This window comes from Typopeltis vanoorti, chromosome 20 (assembly GCF_054136105.1).
Source record: "Typopeltis vanoorti isolate ZY-2024b chromosome 20, IOZ_Tvanoo_1.0, whole genome shotgun sequence".
In the NCBI taxonomy this organism is placed as follows: domain Eukaryota; kingdom Metazoa; phylum Arthropoda; class Arachnida; order Uropygi; family Thelyphonidae; genus Typopeltis; species Typopeltis vanoorti.
The window spans coordinates 85918645-85939769 of record NC_143568.1 but is presented as its reverse complement, the minus strand read 5'-3'; the positions used below and the strand labels follow the sequence as shown (position 1 = coordinate 85939769).

Sequence of the window (21125 nt, the reverse complement as noted above, 5' to 3'; positions counted from 1 at the left end):
GCACAAGAAGGAGAGGGGGCTACCCATGGCTAATCCAGTAAGTTGTTTGTAGACAGTTTTTTGCCAAATGAAATAGTTCAAAGTTAAACAATGATTGAACAACGTAGTGATGTTTCTCAGGAACAAGTTGTCTAAGATGTTGATGACTTCCACAACCGGAATGTTTGTAAACAGAGATGTGACATCAAGGCTTGTTAGTATCTTGAGAGATAGGGATGTTTTTTAATTTTTCAATAAAATGTTGCGAGTTTTTGATATAAGTATCTGAGTTGTGAATATGTTGTTGTAAAATCTTGGCTAGATATTTAGACAGTTGGTAAGTTGGAGAATAGATTCCATCAACTATTGGATGTAATGGTGTACCTTCTTGATGTATTTTAGGAATGCCATACAATCTTGGAGTCAACGGGTGCATGGATTTTAGCTTTCTTATTAAGTTTATAGGCCAGTTTGTCATTCCACGTAATAGTTCATTGGTGTCGTTATGGTTTTTTTTGCGTAGGATCTGTACTGAGAACCTCATAGACAGATGCGTCTGATAATAGATTGTTAATTTTCTTTTCATAATCTTTTGTATTCAAGATAATAGTATTATTGCCTTTGTCAGCTTTAAGTATGATGATGTCTTTATTATTCTTTAATTTGAGTAGTGTTCTTCTTTCCATTTGATTAGAGTTGGTGTTAGGAGATCTTGACGGAGTGGAGAGGATTATGCTGCTTTTTAATTGTAAGTCATTAGATCACTAAATCTAACTTTAATTAGATCACTAAACATCAAAGAAATGAACTTTCACGCAATTACATTATGTCTCGTAACAAATAAATCATGTTCCCGAGACACACGCATTGTCTTGCACTGTACTAATTTTGTATGAATTAGAACTGTCAGTTAAAACCTAGTTTTTAATGTCGCTTACCAATTGTATCCCTGAAGATGCCGATAGCAAAAATCGGTGAAACTAGTAGGATAATAAATATTACCCACTTGACTAACATTCCTAAAATGTGTTATAGTTTCTGAAATGGAGGGCGTTGTAATATTCTTATAAGAATGCAAAAATTATTCAAAATGCAAACAAACCATGTATGTAAATAGAACATGCATGGTATTAATGAATTATTAAGTTTTTATGTGCAGGCTGTTTATGTAAAACAGTCAACCAGCACATTCTTATGGTAACCTCCATGGAAGACCTACTCAATCAGCAACAAGTCTATCATAATGAACTTTGAAATTATGTACACTCCCTGCATTCACAATGCGTTCCAGTAATGCATTCCCACTTACCAACTCCATGTAAAAAATCTACTCTTTCACTCTTCACATCTTTATAAAACTTCCAGGGATGGACCCTCATTCTTCCTATTTTAACGTCTTTCTTTTTTTTAAATTCCTCCTGTATTAATTTGATAGAATCCCTAACTAACTTGAATGTCCATCTTATCTGCTCTTCCTCCTATTCTTTGAACTCTGTATTCAACATTTCTTCAACCACTCTGTATAACCAACACTCCAGAGTCCCAATATCAATTTGGACATTCTCAAGTATTTTTACATCACAATGAAAACTAGGCAACCAAATTTGGGAACAATAGTCCACGTGTCGTCAGACCGATGCCTTATATAGAGGCATCACTACCACCTCATCTCTACATGTCAATGTACTTTTTATTATAGCAGGAATATGCTATGTAGTCTTCACAACATTTGCAATGTGCCCTCAGAAATTTAGTCCACTGTCTACTATCACTACAAGATCCTAAATCTCATCCACTTTCTGAAGGACAGCTTTACCAACACAGTAAGTAGCCTTATATCTCTGGACCCCAATGTGCAAAACCTTGCATTTATTAATATTAAATGCTATAACCCTACTCATCTGTCCAAGCTAAAAGTCTATTCAAATCTTCGTGTAGAGAATTATCAGCAATACTCCTGATAATTCTACCTAAATTTGCATCATCTGCAAACATTTGATGATCTCCAGTCAATCCACATGAAATATCATTAAGGGGCTCAAAAACAGAACCTCGAGGAACACCACTTGTCATGTTCCTCTTTTGAGACACTGCTTCACCATACAGAACTTGTTCGTATCTTTCAGAAAGCCAATCTTCAAACCATCTAATCAATCTGTTATCCAATACCATCTCTTCTGCAGCTTATACACCAATCTATCATGTTATAATTAATCAAATGCTTTTGCAAAGTCCAAGAAAATCAGTGTATATGAATCTCCTTTATCTAAGGCATTCATCACCTTATCATAAAATGTAAGCTGATTGCTAAAAGACCTGCTCTTCACAAACACATGCTGACCATCACAGAGAATCTTATGTCCATCAACCCAATGCAGTGTTCAATTTCTAACCAGTTTCTCCAACACTGAACACAACTGCAAATATACAAACGTCTATAATTGGAAACTTCTGTCCTAGAACCATGGTTGTGGAGAGGTTTGCTTGCTTTCCACTCCTTAGGAGCCTTCCCCACTGTGTGACTCATTAAATAACCAGGTAAAGGGCATTGCTAACTTTTGCACATTCTTTAAAAATACGTGGCGATATGTCATCCATTCTCACAGCTTTATTAACATCTAACCCAAGCAACCCTTCACTTCCAATTCTCCTAATACTTGCCACCCTTCTTTAATTTGCACAAAATCATTCCACTATATCATTTGCTATGGTTACTCTGCTACCATAGCTATCTACCAGTGCCAACCTGCATTATTTTTCCCTCTTGCTTGCCACATAAGAGAAAAATTCCCTTGGATTATCTTTGACCTGACTGGCTAATGTCCCTTCATATTCTATTTTTTTTTTCCCCTTTCTTTCTTTAAGCATTTCTGTCACTTTTCCGTCCCAAAGTTTATATTCGTCACTTTTCTGTCCCAAAGTTTATATTCTCCATGCATCTGTTCACTACAAACCATCCTGTACCTTCTCCATAACTTTTTTTTGCCATACTGCTTGCTTGATTTCATATTTATCCGCTTCACTCCTATTCTATTCTCTGAACTCTTGGCATACAGTTATGCATTCTTGTATGAGATACTGTCTTATTTCCCATACACTGTCAACATCTTTCGTGCACAACTCATCAACTCAATGTATTGATGTCAGTTGACTATGAAACTTCTCAATCACCCACATTATAGTTCCACACAACTTCTTGATAAGAACCTTTTCCTGTATGACTACTTTTCAAACCAATATCTCATGATCACTCTCACCAATAGGTGAGAATGTCGATCTCATTCACAACCACATTCCATGATGATACCACCAAATCCAACACCTGAAAACCTTCAATTGCTTCCATCCCATGCTGCACTGTTTTTGGCTGGAGAGCAGATCTGCCAACCAGGCTGGCCTAGCATGGTTGGTGACATGTGTGCCACTGGCATCTACAAATATAGAAATAGATGTTTTAAGAGAGAGAGGATCAGGTGTAATATCATGCATTGTTTCTTGTTGCACTGTTGTGGATGTTTTATCATTTCTACTGGCTCTACATTGGTTTCTGTTGTATGTGTTGCCAATGCTGTATTAAGTTTCCTTTCTCTCTCTCTCTCTCTCTATTTTTGAAATATTTAGACATTCTTATCTCTCATAACCTGCCTGTCTATCCTATATCATACATTCCACTGCTACAGGTGATCTTGAAAAGCCAGGTTTATTAAGTGTTGAATGGCAAAGTTGATTCCATGTTTATCCACCTCACTCCTACTCTATTCACTGAACTCTTGGCATGAATTAGAGGACTAAGGGGACTGGAAATGATTAAGGGAATAAAATGTAAATTTGACACCCAGTTTGAAGTAGCAACTTTAAAATCTTGTCTGTCACTAACCAAATATAGGGAAGAATTATTGCTGCTCTGAAAACTGCTTTTTTTTTTTTTTGCAGGAAAGGGGTGGAATTGATGTAGGATTTTTGTTGACCAATGTTAACCATTCTTTGGTAGGACTCATACCACAGACGCTTTCAGCACAAAATAATTTGCAAGTTAACTGCATATTAATAGTGTAAGCAAGATAAGAACAAAGGATGTCTAAATTCTCTATCCAGATGTTACATAAGATAGTGGGTGAAAAGAATTTAAAAGAAGCTATATTCCACTAACAAATCAATCATAATATGTTACTGAAGTGACAAACATGGCAATCATATTACCAGCTACATAATATTTTAAAATTACTGATTAAAGGATCAAAATAACTGTTTGACGAATAAATTCATTCCAATAATTTGGGAATAAATAATTAAGATTATTGGAATAATCAGTTGTCTTATGATATTTTTTCAGTCAGACAAGTAAATCATCTGACAACATTGGCTCGGAGGGAAATGAAATAAATATTTTTGCAAAACATTAAGTTCTGATAACCTTTCCAGCTGCATAAGTTGTCTAGTCAAGAAATAAAAAACGAGAATCTTTCCAATAAGTTTCATGTAAATTTCCTTGATCTGATATAGTTAAATTACTTACAATCATATGTATGATGCTTAATCAAGATATTAACTAGAGATACACCGAGTTTCAGATATTCAATTTTGACTGAATCAGTAGAAAGATCCCGTATTTGGATGACCAAAGCAGAAAAATTCCTGTTACATACATACATCATAACAAACCCAACTAAACCTAAATCCTTTCTTTTAGTGTTACACGGTGATCAGCATTCATTTTTGAAATTATGGATTCTACAACCCTGTTAAAATAACTCTTTTTATTATCCCGACGTTTCGATCTTCATATCAAGATCATCATCTGGAGCATACTGCTAAACTTTGAATGAAGAGGATTCCTAGGAACCCTAGTTCATCGTTTAACAAAAGAAAAAAAACCGAGGGGAAGGAAAAAGGGGATTCTCATTTCGAAAAGTGCTTGCTTCTAGGTATGAATTACAGGTACCAGCAAAAAAAACTTTATAAAAAGAAATATACTGTATGAACTATGGTTAATCTGGATAATGGAAAAAAAATAGACGATAAAAGAAATATATTGTGTAAGGCCAGTAGTATCATATAAATAGAATTTTATTTTGGTTAGAATTGGAATTATATGTTTGTACAATGACTTGCAAAATTCACTGTAAATAAAAGCTCAAAAGTCACGGGGAGTGCTGACTGAAGGAAGAAGAAAACTCCACAGGGCGTAGCATGCTCAAAGACATGTGGAGTAGTGTGACGTGAAAGAGAAATACGATGCTGAGCAACACCCAGAAGGGAGGAGTGCTGTGCATTAGGTGAGCTACGTAGGTGGCAGTGGTTGTCGATAAGGGTGAAGGTATAAAAGGGTCAGCAACTCCCACCTCTCGCTCTCTTATCTCTTCGGCAGTCGTCTTGTGCTTAACCAGTGGTCCAAGGGTACCTGCTCGGCAGATGGAGCAGCTCTGTCCCGTAGAACCCGGAACGAAGAATGATCGGAGCTCTATTCAACGGTTGACGAACGCAGATAATATTTGCCGGTCGAGTGCTGATGAGGATACATGCCTTTGACCTCATACAGAAGGGCATATCCCTATCCATTTGGTGTGCAGCCTACGCCATGAGATAGGAGTAAGAACATAACCTCAGCCATACTCAGAGAGGATCAACAGTGCAGGAGTTGTGCAAAGTTTCCCAGGAGTGGAAAGATATCCAAGTGAACGCATTGATCGATCTGACCTGAAGAATGATCGGAATTGAAGGAGGCTATCAGAATCTGGAGGAACAAGTGTAACAAAGCCATGGTGATGTAGAACTTTTCTTTTCATGTATAAGGGATCCTTAAGAATTGTGAATGAAGTAAAGAGACATTAAGGGACAGAGATGTTGATTGAACTTAGGAGGGAACTATAGTGCTTTAATTGTTGACGACCATGTTGTGTTAACTCTTGTATAGGTTAAAGTATTGCAGAATGTTTAAGAGAGGATAGAGCAGGGTCTAGCTGGAACAATGAGTTCCATTATGTATTTAGTTGTTGAAGTTAACATAAAGCAGTGTATTTCTAAGAAAGTTTAGCTTGTATGTAATACATGGAATTTGTTGTTTTAGTGTTCTCATTAATTTAAGGGTTAATCATAGGAATTTACTTGAACGATTTATGTGGCTTGAATTTAGTATGTGCTATTTTGTATTGTATGTTGCATTAGTGTGTTTGATAAATCTTAGCTATATTTAACTCCCTGCCTTTTTTCTGAGGCAAAGAATCCGATGCACCACCTGCAACGAGGATACACGAATCTAAGCGGGAAACAAAGGAAGTCCGATTCAGGTCATGACTGCATATTACTAGTCACCATTGTATATCCTTGGAATCACTTCTCGGTGATTCCAAGGATAAAACATAACGATTCAGGTGGTGCTGCAAAAAAATAAATTATCCTACATTTTACAAGAAGCAAGATTCAAAAGACCCTGCTTCACTGGTCTTGGCTCAATCCTGGGACAATTCCTTTGTGTTTGGAGATACCACATGACTTCCTGAATGAGACTTGATGTGCGATACACAGGTACAATAAGAAATTATAGAGAAAGGGACACAACATTACATAAATATACAAGACAAGCTGCATTACATTTCAAACCGTAAGCTAGAGAAACAATGATTTGATCACATGCTACTCACTGGCATGACCTCTAGTGAAAAAAAGCAAGAATGTTTATTCATGTAATCATAAATTAAATCTAGCTTGATGTATTTTTTTTTCTTTTTCACTACAGGTCATGCCAGTGAGTAGCATATGATCGAATTATTGTTTCTCTAGCTTACGGCTTTACATCTAACGCAGCTTGTCTTGTATATGAAGATAAAAACGTCAGGATAATTAAAACAGTTATTTTAACACTGTTGTAGAATCCATAATTTCAAAAAATTAAATAACGATACAGGTAGAATGAGATATCTGCAGCCTTCCCAACCATATTGCCTACAATATCAGAATGGACGTAGCCAGTGTTCTTACCCAAGCCAACCTATAAAAAGAAGAATTCAAAGCTCTACAAGAAATGAAAAGCAACAAAAAAAGTCATCATCATCAAATTCCTGCCATTTATCCTCAAGGAGTGTACAGGATATGATAGCACTACACGAAAAATTTACATCATTACTAACTTCCTATCTACAAGTTTCCTCCAAATCAGTCTGTTACTTGTCAAGACTCCAACATTATATTTCTATCATCTAAGGCACTTTGTACCATGTCAATCCACCTATATCTTGGTCTTCCCCTGGGTCGTTTTCCTGCCAACCTGGTAGAGAACACTTGTTTTGCTAATCATTCCTCTCCCATTCTGTTTAAGTGACCATACCACTGAGATTAGCTCTGCTAACGCATTCCTGGATGCTGACAATGTCAAGTTCTTTCCTAATATCCTCGTTTTTAATACAATATTGCCATTGATGCAATCTGTTCAAGCCTCTAATCTTTCTCAGGACTCTCATATCTGCAGTCTCTAGTCTTTGGTCAAGTGTTTTACTTCTGACCCAGCTCTCAGATCTATAAGTTAAAACTGGTTTGAACACTGTCTTGTATACAGATAATTTAGAGTTCCAACTAATTTCTCGCTTATTCCATATGAATTTATTCAACTGACTTCCTACCATACCAGCTTTGTTGATTCTGTTGCCTATTTCAATATTTAATTTACCATCTTCACTAAAAATCATGCCCAAGTAGCTGAAATGTTTTACTTGTTCCACAGGTTCTCCATTCACAACAGAGTTGACATTTTCAATGATTCTGCCTATTTTCATTGTCTTCGTCTTTTTATTGCTGACCTTCATACCATATCTATTACAACAGTTATTCAATTTAGTCAATGAATCTTGCAGACTTGTAGCAGATTTATTTAGAAGTATAACATCATCTGCATAAAGCAGAGTTCATACATTAACATCTCCAATTCTGATATCATGTTTAATACCACTTTCCTTCATAATGTGATCCATATAGATAATGAATAACAGAGGGGATAATGTACATCCTTGTCTCACACCAGATTTAACATTAAACCATCTTCCTGTACTTCCTTCAATTCTAACTGCTGACTTACAACTCAAATAAAGACTAAGTATTGCTTGATATAATGCTTGACAGTTATATTGCTTGACACCATATAACTGTAGCGTATTGAATAGCTTCTCTCTTGGCACCTTGTCATATGCCTTTTCCAAATTGACAAAACTGAAATACAGATCTTTGTTATATTCCCATGATTTCTCCACTATTTGTCGTAAAGAGAAGATCTGATCCTGACAGCCTCTATTTGACCTGAATCCAGCTAGTTCTTCACCAAGCCTTTCTTCAACAATTCTTCTCAACCGTTTCTCAAGTATACTTGCATAGATCTTACCAGGAACACTCAGTAGGGAAATACCTCTGTAATTCTCACATTCAGTTTTATTTCCCTTTTTATATATGGTACTATGAGAGCTCTACTCCAACCATCAGGAATTCGTCCCTCTGTCCAGGCATTCTGAACTATGCAGTGGAGTCACTGTAAGACTTTTATACCACCATACTTCAGCATTTATGGTCAAATATCATCTACTCCTGCAGCCTTTCCACATTTCAAGCCTTTGATGGCTTTTTCTACTTCAAGTATGGATATGTATTCCTGACTGCATGCCTGGTCAGTGTTTTTTTTTTTTTACCACTGTGCTGTCATCACTGCTTGTTTCATTTATCAGTTTTTCAAAGTAATTACTCCATACTTCAAGGATATCTTTTTCTCCTGTTTTCATTTCACCTTTATCATCTCAAACTCCTTTTCAGCATTCTTTCCTCCATTCCTAAGCTTCAACAACCTGCAGAATATCTTACCACCATCTTGATATTTATTTTCTATGTTCCTGCCAAATTCCTCCCATTACTTTTGTTTAGCTAGTTTTACACATTGTTTAGCTTTCTTACATTTGTCTCTGTATTCTCTAAGAGCACAAGCTGACTTATTTGCCAGGAACTTTTAAAATTTCTTCTTTTCCTTCACTGCCTCTTTAAATTCCAGTGTCCAACATGGAGTTCTAATTTTTCTATCCTTGCAGACGACTTCACCACATGCCTCTCTAGCTGAATCAATCAGGGTTTTCTTCAATGCTCGCCACTGAATCTCCAAGGTTTGGTTTCTGTTCTCAAACTCTTTCATTTTTTCTACAATAATCTTTGTGTATTTTAGTCTACAGTTCACATCTGAGAGCTGCTCAACTTTTATTCACTTTAAAACTTTCTTACATGTTATTCTTTTCAATATGAAATTCAATTTTATCCTGCTCAAGACTAAATAGTGATCACTTCCAATTTCAGCTCCACTGTACACTCTGGTGTCCTGCACCAGGGAGAAAACATCACTATCAACAATAACATAGTCAATGAGACTTTTCTTATTCCTTGCCTCTCCTCTCCATGTGAATTTGTGCAAATTTTTATGTTGGAACATGGTGTTAGTAATAACCAGTCCATGTCCTGAGCAGAAATCCAACAGATATTTGCCATTATTATTAGCTTTGCTCTTTTCTCCAAATTTTCCCAAACTATTTTTGTATGTCTGACAATCACTTCCTACTCTGCTATTTAGATCCCCAACAAGGACCAACTTTTCCTTTTTCATTTTGTCAGTTGCTTTTTTCTAAAGCCTCAAAAAATTCCTCCACTTCTACCTTAGTAGAACCTTTTGTGGGACCACAGACATAAATAAGTCTCATTGTCCAGTTCCCCATTCTCATATTTGCCCACATTACTCTACTTGAGATTGCATGCCATTCAAGATTAGCCTCGTATTTTGTGTTGAATACCATGGCTACTCCTTTTCCTTGATTGTCATTGCCTGAATATAACATTTTGTTTTATTGCTCAGAATGATCTCACCGGTTCCTGTCTTTTTTTGTTTCAGTCACCCCTATTATATCAATCTGGAACTTATCTAATTCCTCAGCTAGCTCCATTTCTTTGCCATTCAGGCTTTTTATGTTGATAGTACTGATCTTTAACTCTGGTGATGTTGAGCTGGAGTGTGTTTTCAGATTTCTTCCAGTAGCTGACTTTTCACTGTTCGCCCTGGTTCCCTGGCGAAAACAACGGGGGCCTTGTTTAACCGGGCGATGCCCCAGCCATCATGAAATTTTGTCATGTCACAAAAAAAGTAGTAATTACTAAAGGGGATAAGGGAAATGCCACTATAGTTCTAAACCAATCAGATTACAGGTAAGATTGCATCTTTACTTTTAGATCATTCTACCTACCTCCCTATAGAACAATGATCCCATCAGCACCCACCACAGGCTCCTTAAGAAGTTTTACCTCTTGGGCTGTGGAAGTGACTAACTCTGGACCCCCCCCCAGATATACAGACTACCAAAAATCCATAAACAAAATGTACCATTACATCCTTATGGCATTGATTCCCCCACATACAAATTAACCAAACATTTAGCCAAATGTGCTCACACAATATACTGGCAACACACCTTCACACATCAAAAATCAGACCATTTTAAAGCTAGCATAGAAAACCTCCTACTCCAACACACTGACAATGGTCAATTCTGATGCCTCCTTATTCACCAATGTCCCACTCAAAGATATCTTAGACCTCATCCAAGCAAATTTCCTCCCAATATCTCAGCCATATTTCAGTTCGCCATGAAATCAGGTTATTTCATTAGGCAAGGAAAATTCTACAAACAGAGGGGGACAGCCATGGATTCTCCACTTTCTCCACTCCTGGCCAACTTTTTTTTATGGAGACCATTGAAGGAAAAAGACAAACTCTGCCCCACATAAACCTACTATATGGATACTCTATGTAGATGATGTGTTTGCCAATTGGCTGTATGTTCTGGATACATTCCACAATTTCTCAACACACTTAATCAAATCCACAGGATCCAGTTTACTTTGGAAAAGGAAAACAACAACAGTTTCCCTTTCCTAGACACTGATTACACCAGTCTGATGAATCCCTCAACAAATTTGGGGCACATGAAAGTGCCCCAAATTTGGAAAGCATGCATTCTAAGATAGTTAGCCCAACGGCCAAGACAACCCAATTTAGTTCTCTAGAGGGTACCTTTTAAGACTCTAGGACCGGCCTCATTTGCTTAGTGTGAGTGATGAATGCACAAATCACTGATTTGTGATCCTTGAAGATGCCAATGTAACATTGCCAATATATAGGTAGTTATTACTGGCCCCTGGTTGGCCGAGTGTTAAGAGTATCTACTCTCTAGACTAAAGGCTGCGGGTTCGAATCCCGCTGGGCATGGATGTTTATGATTATCTGTGGAAATACTAGTGGAGGTGAGCAGTAGATGGTGTTGGTGTAGAGGATGATGTGATTATCTGTACTTGGTGGACTGAGTGGTGGAGACAAAGTTATTGAGTAGGTGCCCTCCCTTCATGAGTCTTTAGACTCCATGGAGGTGTCAGATAATAATAATAAAATAATAAAGTTTTTATAATTAATAATTTAGTTTACATTGTCACAGCCATTACATTTAGTGAAAGCAAAATTTTACTTTCTCTTTTTGTCAAAGAAGATCCAAAGTCTTCATTTTGGCAATGTAAAATAAACATAAATAAGAGATATTAAAGATATATGTTTATTTTGTGGCTAAATATACATATACATTGGAAAGAAGACAACTGACACCTCCATGGGCAAGGTGCATCATGCCATGTAACCAGTCACATGTTCGTAGTTGATATAAATTAGAGGAATATGATACTCCCAAGTCAGTACAACTGTGTTCAGGTGAAATAGCTGAGAGAAGGGAATTGGAGTTTGAAAGATGCATTATGAAAGGATACCATCTTGTAAGCTTATCAGAAATTAGGCCATACCAGATCAACAATCAGTGATACCATACCAAGAAGGAATTGCAAGGAGTCAACTGAAAGCGCTACCTGCAGTGGATGGTCACTCACTGAATGAAGGTGGTTTTTGCATGTAAAAACCACCACTTGTCAGCTGACTCATTGAATGTGGAATTCCAGGAATCGACGGGAACAAGAACTGCACAAACACATTCAGAACAGAGGCTCACGCCACAAGATTTCCATGTTAGGACTGAAACATACAAGTCCCACATTGCTTGAACCAGCATAACATGCAACACTGTCTTCAGTGATGCAAAGAGCATGTGCATGGAAGCTTGGAACACTCTGTTATGGAGCTTTCCAAGTCTCTTACCAGATTACGTAACCCTAAATATGAAATTCGGAAGTGGCGGTGTAATGGTATGGTCCTGTTTTTCCTGGTTTGGCCTCAGACTTCTTTTCATGAACGTTGAACTTTGAGAGGTATCTGAACATTATAGACTATGCAATGCCTCCTACTTTGTGGAGTTTCTATGGAACTGACTATTGTCTCTTTCAGCAAGACAACGTACCTTGCCACAAGGCTGTTGCTATAACTATGTAGTTTGTGGACCATGCATTTATACGTGGATACTTGCCTGGCTTGTACAGAGCCCTGATCTCAACCTGGATATTCATCCAGTAGGATGAACTCCAGGGTCTCATCACATGCCTACAGGAAGAATCATCAAAAGTTCCCATTGATCACTATTGTACACTTGTGGGTAAGCCCTGTAGGATTGCTGCAGTCATCACAGCAAAAAAGGTTTTCGATCAAAGTGGGTGCCATGGTTGTTTGTTCCTCACATTATGGTGCCTGTTGACTTCTTTCCAAATAGTGTGTATATAGATACTTGAAGTTTGGAATAAAGAAAAGAGCATATGAGAATGCAATCCTTGGAATTGGAGTTGCCTTACCTTTCACTACTGAATAAACTTTCCAAGTTTCTTAAATAGTATATGAAATATGGATTGCTCTGTTTATTTCATCATGCTGAAATGAATATATTTGGGCTCTTCTTTGATAATTACTCTCAAGCACCAACTGCTGTTCACTTATGTAGAATACAATTCTCTGAAACAGAACTGCTGTGGTATTGAATGAGGATTCTTATTATTTTAAACTTTCTGTCTGATCTCTGATAACTAACAGTTTCAAACAGCTGTCAGGCCAGTGAAACCTTAATCAAAAGAACTGACAAAAGGCAAATATATAGATGTTTCAGCAGTATGCCTCTTTTTAGTAGTGTAAGTTAAGGCAACTGCAATGCCAAAGACTATTCTCAAACTCTCCGGTCAGTTTTCGAAACTTTCCAAGTTTCTGTGCATGTACACACACACACACAATCTATCAATAATTATACGGACACCTCTGTTATTTGGAGTTATGTAACATGCCAATTTTTTTAATAACATAAAAACCTGTGTACAGATAGTAGAAAGCAATATTTCATCATGGCAGTTGAATACAGGTGGTATGGCAACGTGACGAACTCAGTGACTTCAAGAGAGGCATCATCATGGGCTGGTGGCATGTCCATACGTTGCCACATACATGCTATTGCCGCTCAACTGAAGCATCCAAAATTAACAGTTGGTGATGTGATCAACAAATGGAGACATTCTGGCATCACTAGTGCAGGAAAACATCCAAGGCAGATGCCAAAAATGACCAACAGGGACAGGAGGGTGTTAAAATGGGTGGTATGCACAAACCAGCTACAATTGGTACAGACTATCCATGATGAGCTCCAGAGTGACAGTAACACCATGGTGAGCACTAATACTGTACAAAAAGAACTCCATTTACTGGATTTCCATGGAAGAGCAGCAGCACACAAACTGAACATCACAACGAACAAGACAGCTCATCTAGCCTGGTGCAAAGAGTGCATGAACTGGACAATTGACCAGTGGAAAATTGTACTCTGGAGTGATAAATGAAGGTTCACCTGTTTCCAGTGTGATGGCAGGGTGTGGAGGCAGCCTGGTAAAATGCTTGTTATCACAGTGTGTCGTATCCACAGTAAAGTTTGGTGGAGGAGTAATGGTATGGGGTGCATTCAGCTGATTTGGAGTGGGACCACTGATCATTGTTTGTGGTTCCATGAAGGCAGCTGAGTACCTTGATATTCTGGATAATCAGGTGTTGCTTACACTGTGGAGTTTTTATGGAATGAACCCATGTTACTATCAAAACAATGTCCCATACCACACAAAGCTACAGCTGTTATGGAATGTATGAAGAGACTGGTGTTAAATGACTGCCCTAGCCTGTGCAGAGGCCTAATGTCAATCCCCATTGAACATCTGCAGGAAGAATCTGAATGGCGATTGAAGTCCAGAGCAGCAAGTCCTCAATCTGTCACTGAACTCAGTGCTGCTTTGATGGAGGAATGGAAACAAATTCCACCTGATGTCTTGCATCCTCGGAGTGTGACAAGCCTCCCTCTGAGGATGCAAGCGGTGATCAAAACCAAAGGTGGACATACCTGATATTAGGGTTTGCTTGCTGGTACCAATTGTAAATTGCTAAAGTGTCCACACACACACACTATTTTCATGCAGTTACATGATTAAGTGAAGTATTATTAAACTTTTTCTAATCTCACTAAAAATCAGTGGGATGATTTACATGGAAGAATACAGAGAAAATTATAAAAAAAAGAGTAGAAGGTGAAAGCAGAATGAGGCCATCCCTGAAAGTTGTGCAGGTGTGGTGAAGAAGGAAGAAAGAAGTAAATTATTTTTACTGGAGAGTGGAGGGCAAGTGGAAATGCATTGCTACAGTATTTTGTGAATGAGTCTAATATTCAATATGATAGATATGATGCACACCTCCCATGATTGTTGACCAAGTTTGTCATCATTACTATGGGACTATTTTCAGTGGATCATCAAATGTGGACCATCAGAAGAATGCTGAAAATACCATGGACAGAAAATGAAAAACAAAGATGTTTTAAAGAAAGCAAAAATGAAAAGAACATTAATGAAAATAATTAAAGAGCAAAAACTTAAATATTTTGGACATCTAACCAGACAAGAAGGCATTCAGAAATTAATATTAGAAGGGAAATTGGATGGAAAAAGAGGGAGAGGTAGTACCCAGGAGAATGTGGTTCGAAGACAAAGGACTGGACTGGCTTGAATTACCTAAAATGTTCCAGAGCAGCAAAAGAAAGAAAAAGGTTCTGTGACATGGTTGCCAACCTCCTCCTAGGAGATGACACTTGAAGAAAAACACGCAAGCATGAAACTTTCACATCCTGTATATAGGAAGATTTTTTAATCCGATTTTCTTGTTGCATATGTTATTATCACCAAGCAATTTATTTTAATCACAGTTAAAAAAATGAATGGCCAAATAAGCAAGTAACCTTCAATTGATTACCTGAATACTACACATGGCAATAAAAGTTCCAAACAGGTTTCTTTTAGTGGAATAAATGGTAGCAGTCCAGTGTAAAAAAGCAGCACTAAAGTTGTTACTCTTTTTGCTGAGAAGAATAGTGGAATATTGGGATTCTGGAAAACACATTACATATACATATTAATAAACTAACAGTTTTTCATAATTTTGTTAATGTTAGCTTCAAACTGAATAAGATATTAAAGAAATTCAAAGGTCAGCTTCTATAGATCAGAAAATGCCTCTAGATTTAAGAAAATATGTAAACTAAAAAATAAATTGTTTTTATGGTTGAGATACAATTTTGTTGCCATCCAAACTTGCTGCTCCCATGCATTGCCTTAGTTGCTTAGTGGGTAAAGACTGTCCAGGTTTTACTTGGAGATTTGCAATTTTCAACATTTTCACCCTTAGCATTTGTTTAATGGCATAGAGGAAACTAACTTTTTTTCAGTAAGTGATTCAAGACATACTTATGTCTTGCAGCAAAATTCTGTTATTAATAAATGATCATGTATCGCTGATAAAACATAGTTTTCCTCCCCTTCATATCTCAAATACATTAATATGCAAGTAGTTAATGTTAACATATTTGCTTCGACAATTATTATTAGACAGGCTAAAAATCAGCCACAATATTAACAAATGCTTTTAAATTGACCAGGTACAGGACTAAACATGCACTAGGACATGTTAGCCTACTATGGTACTCCACCCAGGCTAACATGTGACTAATGAAGATTTGCCTGACTGGTGAGTAAGAACAAAATTTTTCAGGATCTGATGATCCTTTCATATTGGGCAATGAAATTAATCTATCACTTCAAGACAGTCAAACATCCATGCTACAACAGGACTCAAAATCAGTCTGCTGGAAGAAGAGCATAGATGCTATCCATTAAACCAATTGGGTGGGTAAAGACTGCTCTGGATCCATGTATGTCATTAATGTATGTAGACCTGTAGGTTGTACTTTGAGGCTTGTGATTTTCAACATTTTCATCTTTAGCATCTGTTTAATGGCATAGATTAAAGAGTACATAACTAAGCAAAATTTGCTATAAAACACATAAATACTAACTGGGATCAGAATCACTGCTTCAACATGCCACAGGGATGAATTTCATTATAGCATGGCAAGAGAATCTAATTTTTGATATTTTTAAAAAAAAATTTTGTGGGAGATTTTTCTGAACTGTAGAAACAGTACAAGTTTTTTTAATGCTGTCTTTCTTGTTAGAATGTTGGGAAAATTATCAAGAAGAGACATGCAGTAAGGATGAAGGACTTGTTGATATTACTCTTACACAGGGAATGCCTAGACTCCAATTATGATGCAATTCAGAATAAAGCAGCTTGCAATGGGCTTCCTCCAGGCACAACCTAGTAAAGTAAGCAATGGCAGGATTATTCATCAACCGATCAGAAACCCTCCCAATGTGTTGCCAAAAGTACACCAAGACTAGACTGAAACTATCAGGCAGTCAGCCTGCAGAAACTGATTTATTGCTATACCCTCAGAGAGGAAGTGCTGGCTTTCCACACCGTAATTACTCAACTAGGGCCAGCACTTCCATTCAAGGGTACAGCAGTAAAGTGTTTTGTGCAGGCAGCAAGATTACAGATTCAGTACCATGCTAACACTTCATGAATTTCTCAATCAGAATCATTAATCTTGATAGACCTTATTCTGCCAACTTATGCCTGTAGGGAATCTAGGTGCAGCAGATTGTATTGTTGAAGATGTACTCTGATTGGGGTCTGGACACTCCCTCTGCAAGGGTCATATCCACCAGTCCTTCACTCTTATATGTCCTTACTCTAATTTTCCCAATATTTTAACAAGAAAGACAGCATGAGTTATACTGTTTCTGAAGTTAAAAAATCTCCCATAAAAAATTGCAAAAAAAAAAAAAAATATATATATATATATATATATATATACACACATACACACACACACATATACACACACCCAAAAAATCTAACAAAAAACACTTCCACAGATTTTAAGAACATTAATGATGTGAATTTACACACATCCAAACTATCTACATTATTCATCACTGAACTTCAAACATCCTCTGACTACATCTCACCTTGACTTTCCAAAAGTGCATTATGAAATAAGTTTTCCATAAGGGCAGAACATGCACTTTCATCAGAGCTAGAATTTCCTTCATATGATCTACTTTGGCCTCACGATTTCCTAGCCATATTTTTCGACTTTCATTTGCTGCCTTTACCACTCTGAATTCTGATAATCACACTGACCTTTTAGTTATCTGTCTCTGAAAGTTGATAATACACAGTCTAATCACACAAACAATTAAATCCTCCTTTTAGAGATTTCAACTGGCTTCCCCTTCTCTAACAAGGCTGGAAGGAAAGCTGAATGTCTGCTGTCAGTAATGAACTAACACAAATTACCAGATCACCAGATAATCATTCTCCCAATACCTTGGTCTTTTTCCTTAACCAGCTCTCTCTCTCTCTCTCTCTCTCTCCCCCTCCCAATACACTGCTGATGTCAGCTCACTTCTTAGCAAACTTTAAACATAACCTTGTCTGTATTTCTTTTCTATAAAGTGTTTTAATGGCCAGTCTCAGCCTTGTGTTTGGGATGACCTTTGGGATTTTCCCAGAGGAATTATTCTTGCTAGGATGAATGCCTTTATTCCCATTCTACTCAAAATCCTAGATCCCCATCCAACAAATGTGTCAAAGCAGTCCATGCTAAAAAAGGCAGCATACACTCAATGGCTCAAGCTAAAGACCTCAGCCTCTCAAGTCAAATCTCATGGTATCAGTCTTCTCTTCCAACTCTTGTTGAGAAAACCAAGGCAAATCTTTGCTCACTACGAGGCGAGTTATTCTTCTGCCCTCAAGCTTCCATCTTCAGCATTTCATTTTCTTAACTTATTATATAAAACAAATCCCCAAAATATATCTGCAGCATCCATTTTTTTCCTGCTAGCTTTCCTTCTAATATGTTTACATTCCATCTGTTATGCCTCAATCAATCTTCTGCAATAATAGTCTAGGCCTTAATCATTCAAGTGCATTCCACACAAAATTAGAAAGTTTTATGTCTATACTTATTTTTAATTAAAGGTGCCATTGTAGCATATACAACTACCAAAACTGCATGAGCATTATAATCTGAATGAATTAACAGCAAACTATGAATTATAGATATTATTCTGTGATCCCAACAAGTTTGCTAGAGTGAGAAATTAATGTAAATGTCACGATTCGTTTATTATCCCCCCCCCCCAGTTCTTGTTGCCAGGCTTAAGTACCAGATGTTAAAACTTATTTTAATGGTATTACAACACCAAATAAAACTAAATTATAAAAGGATATTTATTAATTGGCTTATGTTTCACTTTATTTCAAACCAGCATTCTCAGATCAAAACAACACTGTAGAGTTTACACATAACATTGAGTAAGTGAAACATTTTGTCTAACAATTTGAATGTTTCACTTACTGTTGCATATAAACTGTTACTGTTTTTTTTTTTTTTTTTTTTTTATTTGTAGATGCTGGTTTGAAATTCAGCAAAACAAGCCAGTTATTAAATATCCTTTTATAATTTATTAAGTTAGCAATTAGCAAAATAAACTAAAACATAAAATAAGTCATAAATGATGGAAGAACAATGGCAGCATCTAAAGATCGATTAGCATCAGTCTTTTCTGCCAACTCTTGTTTAGATGACGGATTTAAATCCCCCCCCCCTCCATTCCCCTACTATTCCATAAACCATTCTTGGTATGCCCCCTCTGATCTTTTAAACAGAAAAAAATCAGAAAAATACACAACAGCCTTAATATTAATCAGACCTCTGGTCCAAGTGGTATCCTTTCAGTTGTACTAAGAGCTTCAGCTCCACTACTTAATACCCATTCTGTATCACCTTTACAAGGTCATAGTCATCTGGCATCTATTCAACAGCATGAAATTCACCCAACCTTAAGGTACTGTTCTCACATCTGAGGTGCTGCACCGAAATCTCCCTTAAAATGCCTTCTGTCCAGTCTATTTCTAAAAGAAGCAGACAAAAGTCAACCATCAGACTATCATCTCACTGCTTTGACTTCAATATGCAGAAGATTTTCACCTAAAAATTTTCTGTCAATTAGTGATCACCAATATGGATTCAGCCATTCTCATTATATAGTAGACCTCCTCACTAACCTTACCCACTTTTGGACATAGGTCATGGAAAGATATGAAGAATCTCATGTAGTTGCTCAATTTTTTTGAGGAACTTGAGCCAGGTATACAATCTTCTTCCCAAGCCACCTAATGATCTCCATCCTACCCTATGCAAGTGGACTGCAAGTTTTCTATCTGGACATCCATTGCATGTCATGGCAGATAATTCCACCTCATCTGATTTTTCCATTATTGGCAGAGTAATCCAAGGCTTCACTTACACCCTTTCTCCTATACCTCAATGATCTCTCACTAATGTCCAACCTTTTTGCCCATAAAGTGCACTTCATTCCTATTCATTCACAAAACCTCTTACTCAGATGACTCAAGCTTCAAGATCTTTTACAGCCATTGCCTTAAAAATTTGTCCCTGATCGATTGAGATGACAGCACATGTTCTATTGGTCAGCATTCAAAACATTTGGGGACCCACTTCACTGAGAGCTACTGCACATCCAAATGTTGGTGAATAATGACCAACTCCTTCATTCCCTTGATATCCCTAGAATCTTAGGGATGTTTTTGGCTAAGTCCACAACTGAGATTCACCAAACTGTGTGTGAGACTTCAGGGAACTCTGTCCCAGCATATCCAACAGTTGTCAGATGGATGCAGCGCATGCAAGGATACATCCTTGCATGCACTTCGATGTTTTCAGGTATGACAGCTGTGGAAGGTCTTCCTAACTTGGGGCATCTGTTGTGTCAGGATGCCCAGTTTTAAACTTAGCCACCCATCTGACAACTGTTGGATATGCTGGGACAGAGTTCCCTGAAGTCTCAGGCACAGTTTGGCAAATCTCAGTTGTGGACTTTTCTTGCAGCACGAAAAACTTGATGACTGACCTGCACTGTGTCTTCGAATTTTTCAAAACCTCTGACATGTTTTCTTATGTATCCTAAAGGAACAAATTATTAAAATATGATGAAACATGGGAGTTAAAGGATTTTAAGATATGTTCTTTCTGTGATTGTATCAGTCGCCTTAATATCATTTTTATTCTTGGTGTTTATTAGAACTTTTCAGCACCCCCATCCCCTATACAAACCGAAAGCAAGGGTAATATCAGGAAATTGTCCTGAACCTTTCTTTACTTTTGCCTTATTTTCCTGTATATATATATATATATATATAAAAAAAAAAACTATTTTTCTTTTTTTCTTTCTAGGTGAGAGGGGATATACAATTTCTTAAACAGTATATCCCCTGTCCAGTCAGTGCCAGTTTCTCTCCCCAACTTCTAATCATTAGCATGTTTTTCTACAAAAACAATTTCAGCTGTTTTTGTAGAAAAAACAAAGACTGATTCAGCTACTATGTCTTATTAGTCTGTATGAGACCAGCTAACTTATCTCATATTGAAAGAGACCAGATAAAGGTTCCTCACAATCGAACCCAGGTCTTTCTGACCAAAGGGCTTCGTCTATACCAACTGAGCTACGGAGGCTCATTTTTATGTATTATTTGTGTAATTTTTTCTATATTGGTATGATATAACCAATACTATTCATAAACATGCCTCACAGTATTAATATCAACAGAATTAAGTCAGCATATCCAAAGCACAAATTACCACTGTGACAAGTAAACAACACTCAGATAGTTGTAGAAACAATTCAAATTGTAACTAAAAAAAGAATTC

The 21125-nt window shown here is 37.1% G+C and overlaps 1 protein-coding gene across 4 annotated transcripts in view; it reads right to left on the bottom strand.

The window, feature by feature from the left end:
- LOC150095626 (lysophospholipase D GDPD1-like) overlaps positions 1-21125 on the bottom strand; it is a 144451-nt gene that overhangs the window by 33481 nt on the left and 89845 nt on the right. For all 4 annotated transcript variants that reach the window (XM_090409983.1, XM_090409982.1, XM_090409984.1 and 1 more), the window contains one exon: positions 15242-15375. In XM_090409983.1, the coding sequence (XP_090266109.1) occupies positions 15242-15375 (134 nt within the window). The remainder of the gene's footprint in view (positions 1-15241; positions 15376-21125) is intronic.